Source organism: Heloderma suspectum, chromosome 2 (genome assembly GCF_057233095.1).
Source record: "Heloderma suspectum isolate Gila_16-S chromosome 2, 16-S_ref, whole genome shotgun sequence".
In the NCBI taxonomy this organism is placed as follows: Eukaryota; Metazoa; Chordata; class Lepidosauria; order Squamata; family Helodermatidae; genus Heloderma; species Heloderma suspectum.
In genome coordinates this window covers 268,695,093-268,714,839 of record NC_139459.1, presented here as the reverse complement: position 1 = coordinate 268,714,839, position 19,747 = coordinate 268,695,093, and the positions used below count along the sequence as shown (strand labels likewise).

Genomic DNA, 19,747 nt, shown 5'->3' with positions numbered 1-19,747 from the left:
CTCCAATCCTGTTGGCTATGGATATGCATTGGATTCAGATAAAGCGCAAAGCCCAAGCAGAATGGAGCCATTTCAGTTTGGTTCTGGTGCTTCCCAAGGTGAAACGGTCTTCCCTCTGAAGCCACCAAATTGGAAGCCAGAGCTGAATGGGGCTTCATTGCTGATTCATATTTTGGAGACTCAAAGAAGTTATGTCACGTGCAAATAGCGTCTTTGAGTTTCATTTTTCTGAGATGCTGAGCAGGAGGAGGAAGGGAGAGCAGTTGAATGAATCAGGTCTACCTTCTAATCCTAAGGCATGTTTTACCAAGGTCTCCTATCAATGTGCTTTGGGGAAGGGATTGAGTTCTATTTAGTGTAGGAAGTGAAATGATGGCTTTTGTGTATTGGGCTGGGGTAGGATGGGGCTGCTTGGCTTCAAGTTTTGTTTCTTCATTCTTTCTGCTTCAGCACAGTCCTTGTCTCAGACTTTTGCCTGAAAAATCTCTTTGAGATAACCTTTGATTTCTCAGTCATTCTGTGCTGTTGTCTGCATGTGTCTTTGTGTATAATTGGGTAGTGAGTTCATTTTCCCCTCCACTAGTTAGGACAAAGAAATTCTGTGATTTGTATTTACTTTCTGTTGTCCTGCAATTTTTCTTGTGTGTGTGTGTGTGTGTGTATATGTGTATGAGAGACAGAGAGAGACTTTCCTCCTATTTTTGTCTGTATGTCTTGCTTTGCTTGCTTACCACGCAGTTCACTACACCTTAATTCTTCGTTCCCCTACTGAATTTTGAAAAACGTTTTTGTTGATTTTCCCCATCAATTTGGTTCCATTCTTCTTTTGTTCCTGGTTTTATTCAGTATGTTTCGCATTATATCTGTATTAATTAATTATAATTTATAATTTATAATATTGTATTATTTGTTTAGGGAGCAATCCTATGGCCGCTAGACAGCCCAGAGAAGCGATCTCATCCCAATTCCGCACTGCCTCAGAGGCAGCATGGAACAGCCCCATCCTCTGCGCTCGCAAGAGGAGCATGGAGCGGCCGAAAAGGGGCGTTCCCAAGGCGGGGAGGGCGGAAATGCCTGTACAACACATCCAACATGTCGTACAGTAGCCTCCTTCCCCGCTCAGCCCTCCCGCAGCTAGACAGCTGCGATCGACTGTCTCGCCGAAAATGCAGGGCAGAAGGAGTGCATTGGGAACAATCCCCTCTGTGTTTCTCCTGCCCTGCTTTGGATAGGCAGTTGCCGCTTGGTTCGGAGGCAGCCACCTATTTGGATAGGATTGCACCCTTATTCATTAGCTTTCCTCCTGAAATTTTCTGTTTTGTGTTGTGTAGGCAGAACGTTTGATCCAACAGGCTTCTTTCACCATTATGAAATTGGAAACATAATTTTTTTATACCCAATCCATTTTGGTTCCACTCTCCTTTTCTTCATGGTTCCATTCAGTACATTTTGTATTGCATCAGTATTTATTAATTATAATTTATAAGATTATTTATTTGTTCATTAACTTTTCTCCTGAAAATCCCTGGGTTTCGTATGTCTTAGGTAGGCAGTTCAATCCAACAAGGTATGGCAAAGATGGGACCATGAGATGGTCATTCTTCCTCCATTTCCACCATGCTTCATTATAAAAGTGCCTTAAACTGGTTTTCAATCATCATAACTCCCTAGCTCCTGTACCTTTCCTTCTAAAACTAAAACTATACCTCTGTGAATGTGCACCATTTTCATACCAATTGCCTCCAAAAACATGGGGGAGGGGAGCAAACATGGGGAGAGGGAATCACTCCCCCACAAAAATGTGGACTCCAGTTCCACATGAACCAGTGCACCTGTCCTTCTGAAATTCTTACTTATGGGGTACCTCTAAGCTGTCTATCATTTTTAGAATGCTGGGCCACAAGGAACATATGAGGATAGGTGTATCTGTTTTGGATACCCTCAAAATGTCAAGGCTGCTCTTGCAAAAAAAAAAACCTGCAATTCTGAAATTTAGTAGGCTTAATCCCCTCAGAAGGGGCAACTATCCCTGCAAATTCCATCCACTTCTGCCAAAAAATTACAAAGTTATTGGCAGTTCCCTTTATATATATATATATATATATATGTATGTATGTATGTATGTAGGGGCTGCGGTGGCTTAGTGGTTAAGATGCTGAACTGCAGACTGGAAGGTCGGCAGGACAGCAGTTCGAGACCCGAGTGCTGCATGACGGAGTGAGCTCCCGTCTTCAGTCCCAGCTCCTGCCAACCTAGCAGTTCGAAAGCAAGAAATTGCAAGTAGATAAATAGGTACCGCTTCGGTGGGAAAGGTAACAGCGTTCCGTGCACCTCGATGTTCAGTCATGCCGGCCACATGACCACGGAAGCGTCTTCGGACAGTGCTGGCTCTTTGGCTTAGAAATGGGGATGAACACCGCACCCTAGAGTCGGACACGACTGGTTGGGGACACCTTTACCTTTATGTATGTATGTATGTGCGTGTGTGTACATCACAAAGACCCCCCTGAACCTATTTTTTTCTAAAATTTGGCAGATGCAATCCCCCACCTGCCAAAGGACTGAAAATATCATCTGATGGAGAGAAAAAAGTTATAACATTTTGTAAATTTTGCATGATAGTCAATGGGAGGCTAAAAGCCTTGGATTTCCAAATCACAACTTGGGTTTGGTACCTGAGTTAAAGTGGACAGACTCCAAAGCAGCCCGAGCTGAAGTGGTCTATTTTCTGAAGTGCCAAATCAGGACCCGAGCTGAATCTTGGGTCGATGTACACCTCTACTGAAGCCCATTTCAATCAGGCTTCAGGCCTGTGCATGGGACAGAAACGGCCTTGGTCACCTTGGTGGATGATATGAGGAGGGGCCGGCTCTGGATAGGGGCGAATGCTCCTTCCTTGTTCTCCTCGGCCTCTCAGCAGCTTTTGATACCATCAACCATGGTATCCTCCTGGACCGCCTGGAGGGGTTGGGCATAGGGGCACTGTATTACCGTGGTTCCGTTCCTTCCTCTCTTGCAGGTACCAGAGGGTAGCTCTGGGGGAGAAGACTTCAGACCCTTGGCTGCTCACTTGCGGGGTGCCAAAGGGTCCTATTCTCTCCCTGGTGTTATTTAACATCTGTGTGAAGCTACTGGGGGCTATCATCAGGAGGTTTGGGATGCAGTGTCACCAATATGTGGATGACACGCAGCTCTGCCTCTCAGTTAAATCCTTGCCAACGGTGGCTGTAGAAACCCTGTCCAAGTCAGTGAGTGGCTAGATGGAAGGAATAAACTGAAATTGAACCCCGGCAAAACCGAAATACTTTTGGTGGAGACAAGGGGAGGTTGAACTGGTGTTGTATGGGGTACGGCTACCCTTGAAAGACCAGGTCTGCAGCCTGGGGGTCATCTTAGACTCCCAGCTGTCCATGGAGGCTCAGGTGTCAGCCATGAGCTGGGTGGCATTGTACCAACTCCGTCTGACACGGAGGCTGTGCCCCTACCTCCCTAACCATCTGCTCCCGTCAATAGTTCATGCCCTGGTCTACTCTTGCCTAGACTACTGTAATGCGCTGTATGTGGGGTTGCCCTTGAAGCTGCAGCTGGTGCAGAATGCGGCAGCTCACCTGATTAAAGGCAGCTGACGGCAAGACCACATCACCCCACTGCTGAAGGAGTTGCACTGGTTACCAGTTGTTTTCCAGGCCCAATTCAAGGTGTTGGTGTTGACCTTTAAAACCCTATATGGCTCCAGCCCAATCTATCTTAAGGAGCGCCTCCAGCAACACCAGGGATGCTGCTCAACAATATTGGCCTCGGACAACCTTCTGTCTGTCCCATCAGCCAGGATGTCTAGGCTGGTGAGGACTAGGGAGGGGGCCTTTTCTGTGGTGGCCCCCACTCTGTGGAATTCCCTCCCTAGTGACCTCCGCCATGCCCCCTCTTTGATGAGCTTCCGCCGGGCTCTGAAAACCTGGTTGTTCAGGCGGGCATTTGTGGTAGGTTAGGGTTTGTTATAACAATGTTGTTTTGTTTAGTTGATTATGTAAATTCGTTGTATTTTGTGTTACTTGTACTGTACACCGCCTAGAGTGGCTGAGTAGCTGGTCAGATGGGCGGCTAATAAACAAAATAAAATAAAATAAATAGTGGTGGATGGATCAGCCTATTTCCAGTCCCTGACAGATTCACATGTGCCCTTTCCCTCCCGTTTCTGCATCAATCTGCAATTTCTTCACCAAAAATACATTTTCATATGCGTTTTATCCTAAAATATACATTTGGGCCCTTTTTTTGAGCCGAGAAGTGTATCACAAATTTCAGGGAAGTGTGAGAACCAAATGACAACAGTGTTCCAATTTGCATCATAGTCCGGGAAGTGCAAATCACATTAGTTCGTTTAGAAATGTGGACTGAACAAAGTCCTTAAGCATCCCTCGTTGGCACTCACTGCCTGGGTTCACTATCAGAGGGAGTGATTTTGAAGGGTGAAATGATTTATAATCTTTAACTTGCTTTCCATGTGAAAGAGGTGGGGCATTTTACAGATGAGGGGTTGAGAGACAGAGGCTAACCCAAGGATAGTTAGTAGTTCTGCTGGGACTTAAACTCATCCCTCCCGAGTTCGACTTGCACTGCCTTTGTCACTGTCTTCTTTTATAAAGCATAGATATCAGGATAAAATTTGTACAGGTGCCCAGCTAAAGAGAAGGCCTCAGATACTGGGAGAAAAATCAAATGCGGGGTTAAAAGAATGTCTTCCCACCTCGGCATGCACATATACACAAAAGAAATTAAACTTTAATATTTAATGAAATATATACATTCCCCTTCTGCTGAAGGCAGTTGTATTGTAATTTTATTCAAGATAATTTAATTTCAGATTTATTTCAATGAACTACACCTCCCCCGTGGGGGCAGTTTGCTGGCTTAGTCTGTCACACATAAATCAGTATCCAATTTATATGAAAGTCACAGCAGCAGCTTTGCAGAGCTTGGGGTTGTAGCTCTTCAAGCACGTCATCCAAATGAACCAGCAATAAGTCACAGAGGCATTTTAATGGTCTAGATTTAAATGAAAATAATACCATGGCTGAACAGGGTCAGTGTCTTTCTTTCTTTATTTCTGATAGTTAAAGTTAAAAGCGAGGAGGAGGAGGGAGACCCCTTTTGGGGGAAAGCGCACAATGTCCATTTTTTAAAATGTTCATCCTGAACTCAGAGGTTAGCTCTTGGAGAGGGAGACCTAACCTTGGAAGCCTTCTCCATGAGGCCGCAGAAGACCTTTGTTTCTCCAGTGTCAGAACTTCAACATCAGAGAGCACAAAAAGGTGTTGTTCCGAGAGAGGCAAGATCCAAAGCCTTCCTGTGCCCCTAGCATGCCCCTGGAATGGGAGAAAAACTACACTACCTCTGGAGTTGGTGTAATCCATTTCCCTTCTATTAGAATCAGTAGAGTAGTGGCGAATTCAGAAGTGCAGGGTCCCTTTGTGACAGTCACAGCCACGCCCCCTTCTAAGATTATACAACCCTGTAAGATATACAGCCTTCAGCTGGGATCCAAAAACAGTGCAGCTGAGAGTAAGGCAGCGGTATTTCAGTTGGAGGTCTGAGAAAAAATGCAGGGGTGTTAATATCTTTTTTACCCACCCACCCACTCACTCACTCAAACACAGTTTTCAAAATACGATACTCAGGAAGCTTCACCCTCTCAACTCAGCCCTCATGGATAGATCCTTTCTCATTTAAACAGCCCCCTTGCACACTCCCTTAGTGCCCCAACATTGCCCATTAGCCTTCCCTAAGCTCCTTCACTATACTTCCCCCCTCCCCCTCCCACAGAAACATCCACACACCCAGCTGGATTGAACCACACATACACGGTGGTGTAGTGGTAAATCTGGAAATACAGAAGCTCATTGTGACAGTCTCCAAGGGTAGTCCAAACATTTCAGGCAGCTGTGTCGATCCATATTAACCAGTTCTAGGAGTTTTCATCTCCAACAGGAGCTCATCTTTGGTAAAGCGAATAGGTCTTAATTGCCCATTCCAGACCAAGTCATCCCAAATACTTTGCATTCCAACATGGAACAATATATTGTTGCTCTGAAAATTCATTCCCCCCACAGCTACAGTGAGGATCGCAGCTAAGCTCAGAGGGAACAGGGAATTCTGAGGGGGTAGCAGATGACATCAGAGTCCCTGCTAGTGAAAAAGTGCTGGGGCTGCGTCCCTGCCTCCACTACACTACTGATTAGAATCAATGTGTGGGGAACTATTTAAGACGAAAAACAGAAAAGGAAGGTGGAACCCTGCTCTTCCTTCCCTTCTTCTGTACCACTGCAAGCCCCACAGAGCATTGGAGAAGACAGTTCCTCCACCTTTGGATTTCCCCTCCACCTGCCCCCACACACACACATGCAGACTAGTAGGATTGCACTGTAAGAGTGCACTCAACCCCTGCAATTGCTTTATAACCTGCCTCTCAGGGCACATTGTCCTCACAAGGTGGTTTACAATATCTTAAAAACATAAATACACAACCATCACAGAATCATAAATATATCACATCCCTTATCTAATCAACAGCAACACAGCATATTGGCCAAATGCAGACTGAAATGTGTAAAATGTGTTCAGATTTAAGAACCAATATTGATGGGGCTTTACATATTTGCATGGGAATGGAGTCCGAAAGATGCAGGCCACCACCAAAAAGACCTTCTCCCTGTTACCTGCCAAGCTAATAGCTCTTACTGACAGGATTATCCCATTTTTTTTTAATCAGGAACTCTTTCTGTTGGATTAAGCTTGGAGAGATAGGATGCCTCATATGACTAAAGGGGTTTCAATACATATCTCCCCTGTCCATGTCCAAAACTCTGTCTACTACCCCACTCTGGCTTTTCGTTCCCTTCTATCTAGAACTATGTTTGAAGCCCACTTCAGATATTCATGATGAAACCATCCTCCACCAAATCCCCTTCTCCCTATTGCCACACACACGTACGTATATAAAGTGTGATTTTACAAACACAGAATACAATTGGATGGAAAACTTTTTTTTTCCTGTGACAAGGATAAGGTGAGACAGGAGGCAATGGCTAGGTTCCATAGAACCATGAAGATCCAGGATCTAAAAAAAACAATACAAGTGCTGATTCATCAGCATAAAGGATGGGTTTGTAAGAGAAGGATGTATAACAATATTAAGGAGTTTAGCATGAATGCAGAAAATACAACAATAAATGAAAGAAAAGAGGATAAAAGAAAATACACTAATATTCTATAACGTTTTTTTCAATCATTTTAGAAACAGAGATCCAACCAATAAGAGTCAGACATTTATTGCCTATACATCTCACCAATTCCACTACACTGAAGAGCTAGCGTGGTCTAGTGGTTAGAGCACCTTCCCCATCCCAGAACTCTACAACAACCCATGGGTTCTGCGTGGTTTGTTAACCACCCCAACTACCCACCCTCACCAGGTTCAGCCATCACAACAAGCTGAGCCCGGCGAGGGTAATTATGTAATTCGGGTGGCACACAACCAGCTCATGCAGATTGGCTGACAAGTCACCATGGCTTATTAACCAACCTGTGATTGTGCAAACCGGGTTACTGAGTCAGTCCAGTGGCCCATCTAGCTCCTGGCTGATAGGCAGTTTGGCTGAAAACATCCAAGGCGGTGTGGTGATTTTAAAAAGAAGATTGATTTTAAAGGAAACCAGAGATCACGTGGCCTTTACACTTACAAGGAAGAAAATATTTCTTTAAAAGTACCCCTTAGTACTTTACTGGGAACCGCCCAAGGATTTAAATAGATTAAGTGCTATCAAATTATAAATTATTATAAATACATTAAAGAAATGTAGCTCAAAAAAAGGATGAAATATATATTCCTTAGGTCAAGATCCTTCTACACTGCCTAGCAAAAGAGATGATACGGGGCAGTATCCCCAACTTATATGGCGCTAATGCTCAGCAGTTCGTAGTTTTCAAGCCATTTCAAACAGTTTCAGGGTTTGGGAGAAGAGCAGATGACGAATTACTACTATTAGACCCAGCAAATGTTAGTCCCAGAACAAGGAAACGAGAATGAACAGAAATGTAATCCATGGTCAGTCAGTTCCTACCGGAAAAAAACCCAGATCCTGCTCTTCAATAGACAGAAACAGCCATCTCTCTGCTGCCAGTGCCAGCAGCCATACCTCCTGCCATTCACATATTCAGAGGGTTTCCAAAGGGGGTCTGTGCACATCCCAATATGTGTGCATAGATACAAGAAGGGACCCTGGTCCAACCAGGGTCCCCATAACCTGGAGGGGCTATATGTGCCTACACTGGTATGTGCATAGAGCCTCTTCACATGCCAGCCTAACTGGCAGATGAGGGGTGGCCACTGGGCATGTCATGGGTGAGGGCAGAGCTAGTCCTTGTGGCCTCTTTCAGTGCATGTGAGTCATAGGAACCCCTGAATCTAACAGGGAGAAAGCACAGCTGAACTCCCTTTTGGAAATGGGCCAATCGGATGCAGCTGTGCCGTGCTAGGCTTGCAACAGCCAGTCAGAGAAGCTGATGTCACTCTGAGGTCTCTGCTCTTCATACAAAGGGATGGAAATCTGAACTCGCTGCTCTTAAGTATTGAACAATTAGACTGAGGAAAGACTTAGGGATGTTTCACCTGCTATGTGGAGCTGAATTAGACATTCTTCTGTAGCACTCAATGGGACACTCAAATAGAGTAAGTGGTACTTGACATACAGGAAGTGCAGGAGAGGAAGTGAGGTTCCTGCTGTCATAGATACTGATCACAAAGGAAATGAAACATACCCATATATCAGCAAATGATGTAAACTGCACTTCATGTTTCCCGCATAAATGGCTCCAATCCAACTGAAGTTAGTTGCTCTTCAGTGCCATTGACAGAGGGTCTGTGATGGGGAAAACGATGCCTCTGTGACATGAAGTGGCCAAAGGCCTTGAGAGCTTATGTCCGGGGGAGCATGGGTGGTAGCAACCCTAAATAGCTATACCTTTGAAGCTTCCATTAAGTCATTCTAAGGCCTTTGTGACCCATCACAAAGGCCCAGTGCTCTTCAACATTTTTATTAATGGCTTGGAGGAGGAGGTGCAGGGAATGCTGATCAAATTTGCAGATGACACAAAATTAGGAGGGATAGCTAATATTTTAGAAGACAGAAACAAAATTCAAAGTGATCTTGATAGACTGAAACGCTGGGCAGAAAACAACAGAATGACATTTAATAGGGATAAATGCCAAGTTCTGCACCTAGGAAAAAGAAACCAAATGCACAGTTACAAGATGGGGGAAACATGGCTCAACCACACTACAATCGAGAAGGATCTTGGAATTGTTGTCTATCATAAGCTGAATATGAGCCCACAATGTGATGTGGCTGCAGAAAAGGCCAATGCTATTTTGGGCGGCATTAATAGAAGCATAGCTTCCAAATCCCGGGAAGTACTAGTCCCCCTCTACTCAGCACGGATTAGGCCTCATCTGGAGTACTGTGTCCAGTTCTGGGCACCGCACTTTAAGAAGGATGCAGACAAGCTGGAGAGGGTTCAGAGGAGGGCAACAAAGATGATCAGGGGACTGGAAACAAAGCCCTATGAGGACAGACTGAAAGAACTGGGCATGTTTAGCCTTGAGAAGAGAAGACTGAGGGGAGATATGATGGCGCTGTTCAAGTCCTTGAAAGGTTCTCACAGAGAGGAAGGCCAGGATCTCTTCTCGATCATCCCAGAGTGCAGGACACGGAATAATGGGCTCAAGTTACCGGAAGTCAGATTCCGGCTGAACATCAGGAAAACTTCCTGACTATTAGAGCAATACGACAATGGAACCAATTACCTGGGGAGGTGGTGGGCTCTCCCACACTGGAGGCGTTCAAGACGAGGCTGGACATCCATCTGTCAGGGATGCTCTGACTTGGATTCCTGCACTGAGCAGGGGGTTGGACTCGATGGCCTTGTAGGCCCCTTCCAACCCTACTATTCTATGATTCTGTGATCTTATTCACCTAGCCAAAATGAGGAAGGTATAATGAATGCGCTTAGCTGCAGTCAGTGTGCCATCAGGGCAGGACTTTGCAGCTTTTAAGTTCTGCGCGCGTGTGTGTGGTTTTAATTGTTGTGAACTGCCCAGAGAGCTCCAGGTATTGGGTGGTATAAAAATGTGATAGATGGGTGGGTGGATAGATACGTACATAAAAATTGGAGCAGACGTCCCAGGGCCCACTAGTGAGTGAGCAGGAGGGCTCCCAAGTGCAGCAGGGCAGGTTTAGCACGTTTTGAAGTCAGCGAGGTAATAACAGACATGACCATCTGAAGAGGTGGGCCCCTGTAATGTCATTAAGTTTCAAGTCTAAAGCTGTTGCTTTTTGATGAAAGATATAGGGCCTTTCTACATTACAAAAGGCGTGTTGGTTTTGTACCCGTTTAACTATCATGGCTTTACCCAAAGATTTCTGAGAATTATAAGCTGGTGATGAAAATTGTTAGAGATGGCTAGAAATCTGATAGAACGGCAATTCTCAGGGCTCTCTAAGATGAGGGAAATTATTAAATAATTTGAGGGCTGTAGTGCAGCCTTCCCCAACCTGGTGCCCTCCAGAGGTTTTGGACTATAACTCCCAGCATCCCAGCCATGCTGCCTGGGGTTGATGGGAGCTGAAGTCCAAAACCTCTGGCGGTCACCACATCGGGGAAGGCCAGTGTAGTGTATCTGGAGCGATCATAGAGTTTGTTCTTTCACAGCTCCTAGTCTGTTGCAGGGAGAAGCTAATAAAAGGAGGGACTTCCAGGTCAGGGGTCACCTTCTACTTCCTGGCTAAGTTCATGGGGGTGTAAGCTGCAGCATAGATTCATCCTGTGATGGTCAATGTGTATCAGGTAGCTCCACTGCTAATTGAGAATCTATAGTATAGAATTTCTCTCAGCACTGTGGGAAAGGACAAGAAAACATCCTTTATCATAAGTGATGCACCCTCCAGGGAGCCGGGGGCCGTAGCTTTCAATATAGCCACCCTTAGTGAAAGCACTGGAGCATGATGGACCTTATTTGCTGCATACGAACTGCCAGACAAAAGCTGCAAGAGACATGCGCTTTCTGTTCACGTCTGAGGAACGTCAGACACTTTTAAAGGAAGGCATCAGATATACTAAATCTTGAGGCTTTCTGTTGTTGTTCAGTCGTTCAGTCGTGTCCGACTCTTCGTGACCCCATGGACCATAGCACGCCAGGCCTTCCTGTCCTGAGCACTCTCCCGGAGTGTGCTCAGGTTCATATTCATTGCATCGGTGATGCTATCTAGCCATCTCATCCTCTGCCGTCCCCTTCTCCTTTTGCCTTCAGTCTTTCCCAGCATCAGGGTCTTTTCCAGAGTTTTCTCCTCGCATTAGGTGGCCAAAATATTTGAGCTTCAGCTTCAGTATCTGTCCTTCCAATGAGCACTCAGGGTTGATTTCCTTTAGGATTGACTGATTTGACCTCCTTGCAGTCCAGGGGACTCGTAAGAGTCTTCTCCAGCACCACAGTTCGAAAGCATCAATTCTTCGGCGCTCAGCCTTCCTTATAGTCCAGCTCTCACAGCCATACATTACTACTGGGAAAACCATAGCTTTGATTAGACGGACCTTTGTCGGCAAGGTGATGTCTCTGCTTCGTACTATGCTGTCTAGGTTTGCCATAGCTTTCCTCCCAAGGAGCAAGCGTCTTTTAATTTCATGGCTACAGTCACCGTCTGTGGTGATCTTGGAGCCCAAGAAAGTAAAATCTGTCACTGCTTCCATTTCTTCCCCTTCTATATGCCAGGAAGTGATGGGGCCAGATGCCATGATCTTAGTTTTTTTAATGTTGAGTTTCAAACCAGCTTTTGCACTCTCCACTTTCACCCTCAAAAAGAGGCTCTTGAGATCCTCTTCACTTTCTGCCATTAGGGTGGTATCGTCTGCATATCGGAGGTTGTTGATAATTCTCCCAGCAATCTTAATTCCGACCTCTGATTCATCCAACCCGGCATTTCTCATGATGTACTCTGCATATAAGTTAAATAAGCAGGGCGACAATATGCAGCCTTGTCGTACTCCTTTCCCAATTTTGAACCACGCGGTTGTTCCATGTCCGGTTCTTACTGTTGCTTCTTGACCCTCGTACAGGTTTCTCAGGAGACAGGTAAGGTGGTCTGGTACTCCCATCACTTTAAGAATTTGCCACAGTTTGTTGTGATCCACACAATCAAAGGCTTTAGCGTAGTCAATGAAGCAGAAATAGAAATTTTTCTGGAATTCTCTTGCTTTCTCCATGATGCAGCGAATGTTGGCGATTTGATCTCTAGTACCTCTGCCTCTTCGAAACCCAGCTTGTACTTCCGGTAGTTCTCGGTTCGCATACTGCTGAAGCCTAGCTTGTAGGATTTTGAGCATCACCTTGCTGGCATGTGAAATGAGCGCAATGGTGCGGTAGTTTGAACAGTCTTTGGCGTTGCCCTTCTTTGGAATTGGAATGTAAACTGACCTTTTCCAGTCTTGCAGCCATTGCTGAGTGTTCCAAATTTGTTGGCATATTGAATGCAGCACTTTAACAGCATCATCTTTTAGGATTTTAAATAGCTCAGCTGGAATACTGTCATCTCCACTAGCTTTGTTGTTACTAATGCTTCCTAAGGCCCACTTGACTTCACTCTCGAGGATGTCCGGCTCAAGTTCAGTGACCGCACTATCATGGCTATCAAGGACATTACTATCATGGCTATCAAGGACATTAAGATCTTTCCTGTATAGTTCTTCTGTGTATTCTTTCCACCTCTTCTTAATCTCATCTGCTTCTGTGAGGTCCCTGCCTTCTTTGTCCTTTATCATGCCCATCTTTGCACAAAACGTTCCCTTGAGATCTCCAATTTTCTTGAAGAGATCTCTAGTCTTTCCCATTCTGTTGTTTTCCTCGATTTCCTTGCATTGTTCATTTAAGAAGGCCTTCTTGTCTCTCCTTGCTATTCTCTGGAACTCTGCATTCAGTTGGATATATCTTCCCCTTTCTCCCTTGCTTTTCGCTTCCCTTCTTTCCTCAGCTACTTGTAAAGCCTCATCAGACAGCCACTTGGCTTTCTTGCATTTCTTTTTCTTTGGGATGGATTGAGTTGCTGCCTCCTGAACAATGTGACGGACCTCCGTCCATAGTTCCTCAGGCACTCTGTCTATCAGGTCTGATCCCTGAAATCTATTCCTCACCTCCACTGTATATTCATCAGGGATATGATTTAGGTCATACCTGAATGGTTTAGTGGTTTTCCCTATGTTCTTCAATTTAAGCCGAAATTTTGCAAGAAGCAGCTCATGATCTGAGCCACAGTCAGCTCCAGGTCTTGTTTTGACTGACTGTATGGAGCTTCTCCATCTTTGGCTGCAAAGGACATAATCAATCTGATTTCGATATTGACCATCTGGTGATGTCCATGTGTAGAGTCGTCTCTTGTGCTGTTGGAAAAGAGTGTTTGCTATGATCAGCGTGTTCTCTTGGCAAAACTCTATTAGCTTTTGTCCTGCTTTATTTTGTATACCAAGGCCATGCCTGCCTGTTATCCCGGTGATTTCTTGACTTCCCACTTTAGCATTCCAGTCCCCTATGATGAAGAGGACATCTTTTTTGGGTGTTAGTTCTAGAAGGTGTTGGAGGTCTTCATAGAACCGATCAACCTCAGCTTCTTCAGCATCCGTGGTTGGGGCATAGACTTGAATTACTGTGATGTTGAATGGTTTGCCTTGGATTCGTACTGAGATCATTCTATCATTTTTAAGATTGTACCCCAGTACTGCTTTTCCCAACCTTTTGTTGACTATGAGTGCTACTCCATTTCTTCTAAGGGATTCTTGCCCACAATAGTAGATATGATGGTCACCTGAATTAAATTCACCCATGCCTGTCCATTTTAGTTTGCTGATTCCCAAGATGTCGATGTTCAATCTTGCCATCTCATCTTTGACCACCTCCAGCTTACCTTGATTCATTGATCTGACATTCCAGGTTCCTAAACAATATTGTTCTTTACAGCATCGGATTTTCTTGTCACCACGAGACACATCCACAGCTGAGTGTCCTTTCGGCTTTGGCCCAGCTGCTTCACTCTTTCTGGCGCTACTTGGAAATACCCTTTGCTCTTCCCCAGTAGTATATTGGACACCTTCCGACCTGAGGGGCTCATCTTCCAGCGTCATCTCTTTTAGCCTTGTGATACGTTCCATGGGGTTTTCTTGGCAAGAATACTGGAGTGGGTTGCCATTTCCTTCTCCAGTGGACCACATTTTGTCAGAACTCTCTGCCATGACCTGTCCGTCTTGGGTGGCCCTGGACGGCATAGCTTATGGCTTCACTGAGTTACGCAAGCCCCTTCGCCACAACAAGGCAGTGATCCATGAAGGGGATGAGGCTTTCTACCCTGCATCTAAAATGAATCCTATAATATTGCTGGCTCTCCCCAAAGGCAAAAGTGACAAGAGCTCATTAGCATATGTTAATACATGTGCGTCCTTACGTTTAAGATTGCACATTATTTTATACTGAGAAAAAAGGACTAGGGCAGTTTAAAAACCCGTCAAAACTCCTTTAGAAGAAGAAAAACTGTTCTGTTTTTAAAAGAAAAACCAAAGCATTCCTGTGAATTCCTGTCTTACTATTTAATTTACATTTATTTTTATAATATAATACATTTCCAGGGAATTCCTACATTCAAAATAATAACAAGTGATTTCCATTAATGTAAACTGGAAGCTTAACCTGTTTCTTAAGCAAGCTGGAAAGGAACAGAAGGCCAGTACTCTGGGGGCTGCTGTAACTCAAGCAAGAAGAGAGAGAGGCAGAGCCTGGGATATCCTGATTAGGTTTTGGCTTTGACCAAATTCGAGGTTCAAAACAAATGCTGTTGGGTCCAGATTTTTTCATTAAATGAATCAATTCTCAGGCTAATATTCTGCTCTTAAAACCTGATTGCTTGCATTAATTGTCAGGCAGAGGATGAGATGGCTAGATAGCATCACGGATGCAATGAATATGAACTTGAGCATGCTCCGGGAGAGAGCGCAGGACAGGAAGGCCTGGCGTGCTATGGTCCATGGGGTCACGAAGAGTCAGACACGACTGAACAACAACAACAACAATGATTGGCTGAGATTTCCTCAATGGGAGTTAATTATTGGGGATGTTCCCTTAATGAGCAATTGACCTGCAAGTGTGTGCTCTGAGACAAGTCTTTGTGTGTGGTAAAGCTGCAGTTGACAGAGACAGGGACTGAGAGCTGTCCTTGCCTGAATGGGGGATGCAACTGTTGTTATTGGGGAATCCAAAGCAGGCATTGATACTGCCTGCTGGAAGATTCCTCTTGCTCCCAATATACTTTCCTAGGCTCATATGTTTGTAAACAAACAGATATCCACCCCCCCTTAAAAAAAAAAAAAACCACAAGAGAGCAATCCAATGATCTCTAGGAGAGTGTCCCAAAGGCCATTAGATATGGTGGATTTCCCCCTCCAAGGGTGGAAAAAAAGATAAAAATAAAATCCAAACCATGGATTTGATCACTCTGTGGACCACTCCCAGCCACCACAGAAACCTCCACAGTAGCTTTCTCCCTGAGGTTTGAACTCCAACCCCAAGGAGGAAGGGAAAGGGATGTGTCAGGAGGTGCCAGTGGCAGGGAGGGAGCGGCTATGGATCCACAGAATCATAGTCCTCCCAGCCTGCAACCAGACTTCCAACATGGGAGAACATTTAGACCAGCCCTGGAGCTGGTCTAAATGAATTTTGTTTTTCCTGGAAACAAAAAACCTCATGGAAGGAGGATATAAATCCGGCTTCCTCCTTGCTTCTGCAATATTGGAGCACTTCATCTGAGAGTCTTGGATTGCTCTGTTAGTGTCCTGTGCTATCTCTCATATCCAAAGGAGACTAAACTCTGTAGCACTGTCCCTGGACTTCTCTCACAGCTCAGGAAAGTGAAGAGCACAGAACAATACTGATTTGAAAGTAAACCCCATTGAATTTAGTGGAACTTACTCCCAAATTAGCACTCGCTTAGAAGTGCACCTAATACTACCGCTGCCAGCCTTTATGAGCCTGGCAACAGAGCCCAGCACACTCCTGCAGGAATCAAGTGGAGAACACTGAAGATTTTAACTCGGTCCAAGTATATAGCAACCAAATGTAGAGAGATCAAGTGAGTCTCATACATGTATGAACCTGTCAGGGATGGGTCCAAGCCCCTTGAGATGACTGACAGCTTCGATTCTGAATCAGAGTTGGAACAGCTAGATCAGAGCCCAGGGGAAGGGACCTTCCCTAGAGAGCCAAGACGCTGGGAGAGATTCCTCCGAAGGCCTTGACAAACAGATGGCCCAGGTTGAGTCCCTGCCCCCTCCTTCCACCATGGCAACTAAAGTTTCCGAGGAGGAGGAAGAAGAGGGGCATTACTTGAGATATGCTAGGGCGCGTCACAAAGCAAAGCGGGAAAAGTTAGGGGCAGGGCTCAGTTAGGGACAGGGCTAAATGTTAAAAGTTAGGGACAGGGCTCTGCCAGGCTAGCCACTCTTGGAAGCCAGCAAAGGAGGAAGCCACCCTAAGGGAGGGGCATCACTGCGAAGTAAGTTTGGCCATGAGGTTCATGCCCAAACTTCACTACCCTCTAGCTCATCTCCTCTGATTAGAAATAGTAGATTAGTTGTTCAGGGCCTGAGGCAATCTGAGAGCTTCCTTAAATGTGCATTTGTAGAGAGACTAGTCTCTAGCAAAATAAAGTCATATTAGCCTGAAGCTTTGTCTCCTTGTGGTATTGACTGCGAAGGGGAAGGGTGATCCAGTTCTGACAGAACCAGACCTTCCATTCTATAAAGGAATCCTAAAGAAATTCAGTGTGTCTAGACAGCCAGTTACAGCTGTTTCTCAACAAGACCTTTGAAGGTGGACGGATCCCTTCTCGGCCTTTTTCCCCTTCGTGTTCAGCCAGCCAGATCCTAGCTCTGAATATAGATTGATACATTATCCTTACTGAATGTTGCAGTCTGCTGTTGCTATTCACAAAGATTTATTTTTATTTGGAATAGTTTTGCTGGCTTGTTTAATCCTGTAACTTCTCTGAGGTGGAACTGCAAGTAATAACAGGTTTAAAACAAAAGTGCGGTGGAGCGAAGTTCAGAGTGGCACATTTCTGATCTTTTCGGTGGATGACACTACGTGCTCTGTTCTCCGCCTCTGATCCTCACTCCTCCTGGAATCCTGTCCTGCTCCTTCCCAGCCTAGGTTGCCCTTTCTTACTCACTGATTGGAAAGGCCGTGCTGAGCTTTCTGTCCCTTTTGTCCAAAGTGATTTTTAAACTTTCTGTAATGTAGAGTCAATGAGCTGAACGTCTTTAGGTAACTCAAGGGAACCACACCCAGTTTACTCAGCAGGCCTTCCCGTTATCTGATAAGAATTAGTCTGAAAAAGACAACAAACCTTGGTAAATGGTGAGAAACATACAGCACAAAGCAACTCTTCCTATGCACTGAACTGTTGGGTTGGTTAAATGTCTAATCCTTAGAGCCCACTGAGCTACACACACTGAAATGTACAAGAAAGCAATGACAGCAGCATCGGAGCAGAGATCCAGTGTAATGTAGTGTTTAGGATGTTGGACTGGGAATCAGGAGACCCAGGTTCTAGTCCCCTCTCAGCCATGAAGCTCACTGGGTGACTTTGGGGCAGTCACTAACTCTCAGCCTAACCTACCTCACAGGGTTGTTGTGAGGATAAAACAGAGAGGAGGAGGAGGAATAGGATCATGTACACCACCTTGAGCCCTTGGAGGAAAGGTGGGATATAAATGCAACAAATAACTAATTAATTAGTCAAATAAATAGGCCCTTATGCAATACCATTCCTTGTTTCCTCCCGTCCAGAGGCCCTTTTCATACCATCTTCCAATGGTGACTCTCAATGCATGAATGGGGATCAGGATTGCGCTGCTGTCCCTACCCCCAATCATGATGCATTGCACATGGGTGCACAGAGCCTAGGTGTGTACAATTAGTACATGTGCACATACAGCCAATGGTCCTTGGGAGCGGGGACAGCAGCACAAAGACTCCCTTCCACACATTGAGCCTAAATGGTTGGGACATGGTGTGAAAGAGGGCTATAAATACTGCACTTGAAGTTTTCCATGAGGAAGAGAAAATAGCCATCTTCATCCTTAGGGGGTTGTATCCAATGGTGTCCTTCCACCAGCACAACTAACACCACTGGTGGATGGAATTTCCCCTCCCCCCTGCAGCTCTTCCCTCATGTAGTCCAAATCTGCCGTAGAAGGTTCGGAGACCCTCTGGAGTAGAATTAGGACATGTGCAGGGGGAAGGATGGGAAGGGAAGCTCCCATTGTGAGTGTGATGGTCCACTTACAAAACTTCAGATTTAGCCCTTTATTTTTAATCCTGAGTACAAAATATGAAGCAATACAGCTGATGTAGTATGAGATGGGGGGAAAAACAGATAGAAAATTGTAACCTAATCAGATATAATCTCTACTAACATGAAAAGCCACTTACACCACACTGAGAACAGTTGGTTCACACAAAAAATGCTTTCTTAAGAGAACTGAGCTGGGCTCCACCCATATGTCTGCATGAGAGCCAGTGTGGTGTAGTGGCTAGAGTGTTGGACTGGGAGTCGGGAGATCTGGGCTCTAGTCCCCACTCGGCCATGGAAGCTCCCTGGGTGACTTTGGGCCAGTCACACACTCTCAGCCCAACCCACCTCACAGGGTTGTTGTGAGGATAAAATGGAGGAGGAGGACTATGTACGCCACCTTGGGTTCCTTAAGGAGGAAAAGAGGCAGGATATAAATGTAATATAAATATAATGCAAATAAATATAATATAAATATTTATAAATATAAAGCTCTACATAACATAATCAGATATAATCTCTACATAATATGAATTTAACTGCAGCTATATGTTCAGTAAGTCACACTTCATACAAGAATGCTGATCTAACTTTACCCATTGATACATAAAGAATTCCTGACCCATCTTTACTTGTTTTGCAGGCCCTCCAGTGAATGTCAGCTGCAATATTTTCATCAACAGTTTTGGATCTATTGCAGAAACTACTATGGTAAGTACAAATAAAATATACAACCTGTGCAAAGCATATCCAGATCACGAGACAGCTGTTCTAAGCAGCATGTATCATTTACTTTGCATGTGCTAGAGAGGATCATTGATTCTCTGTTTCCAGATTCCATTTTCCTCCCTTCTCAGCAGTGCTGCATAGCAAGCACATTGTATATGAGCTGCTGAGAAGATGTGTCACGGTTTTCTGTTGGAAGCAAAGGAAGATGGAACCCTCCATCCAGCAGCAGGAGGTTAATCTGATTCCCTTCTGCTCTGGATCAGCCTTTGGGAACGGCTGGTTTGTGGTGATGTTGTCCACGTAATCACTAACCAGGCAAAAACAGAGAGCTCACATTTCAAGAAATGCTCCAGGTTTAGGGTTTTTCAGGTGTGTTCAGGATGCTAGAAATATAACCAACCCATGTTATTTGCACCACATCCAAGTTAGTTGGATGCCACATGCTCATAAGCAGCTTCGCCATGACATCAGCTTGGCAGGGACACAATTGCTCATGCAGTCACTATGGATTGCATCCAACAACGTCCTTCCACCAGCAGGAAGGATGCCACTGGCAGATTGAATTTCCCCTCCTTCCT

General features: G+C 45.0%; 1 protein-coding gene across 1 annotated transcript in view; it reads left to right on the top strand.

Moving 5' to 3' along the window:
* Positions 1-19,747, top strand: part of GLRA1 (glycine receptor alpha 1) — a 121,487-nt gene that overhangs the window by 55,440 nt on the left and 46,300 nt on the right. Inside the window, exon 3 of the mRNA XM_084832435.1 lies at positions 19,084-19,151. Coding sequence (XP_084688561.1) covers positions 19,084-19,151 — 68 coding nt within the window. The remainder of the gene's footprint in view (positions 1-19,083; positions 19,152-19,747) is intronic.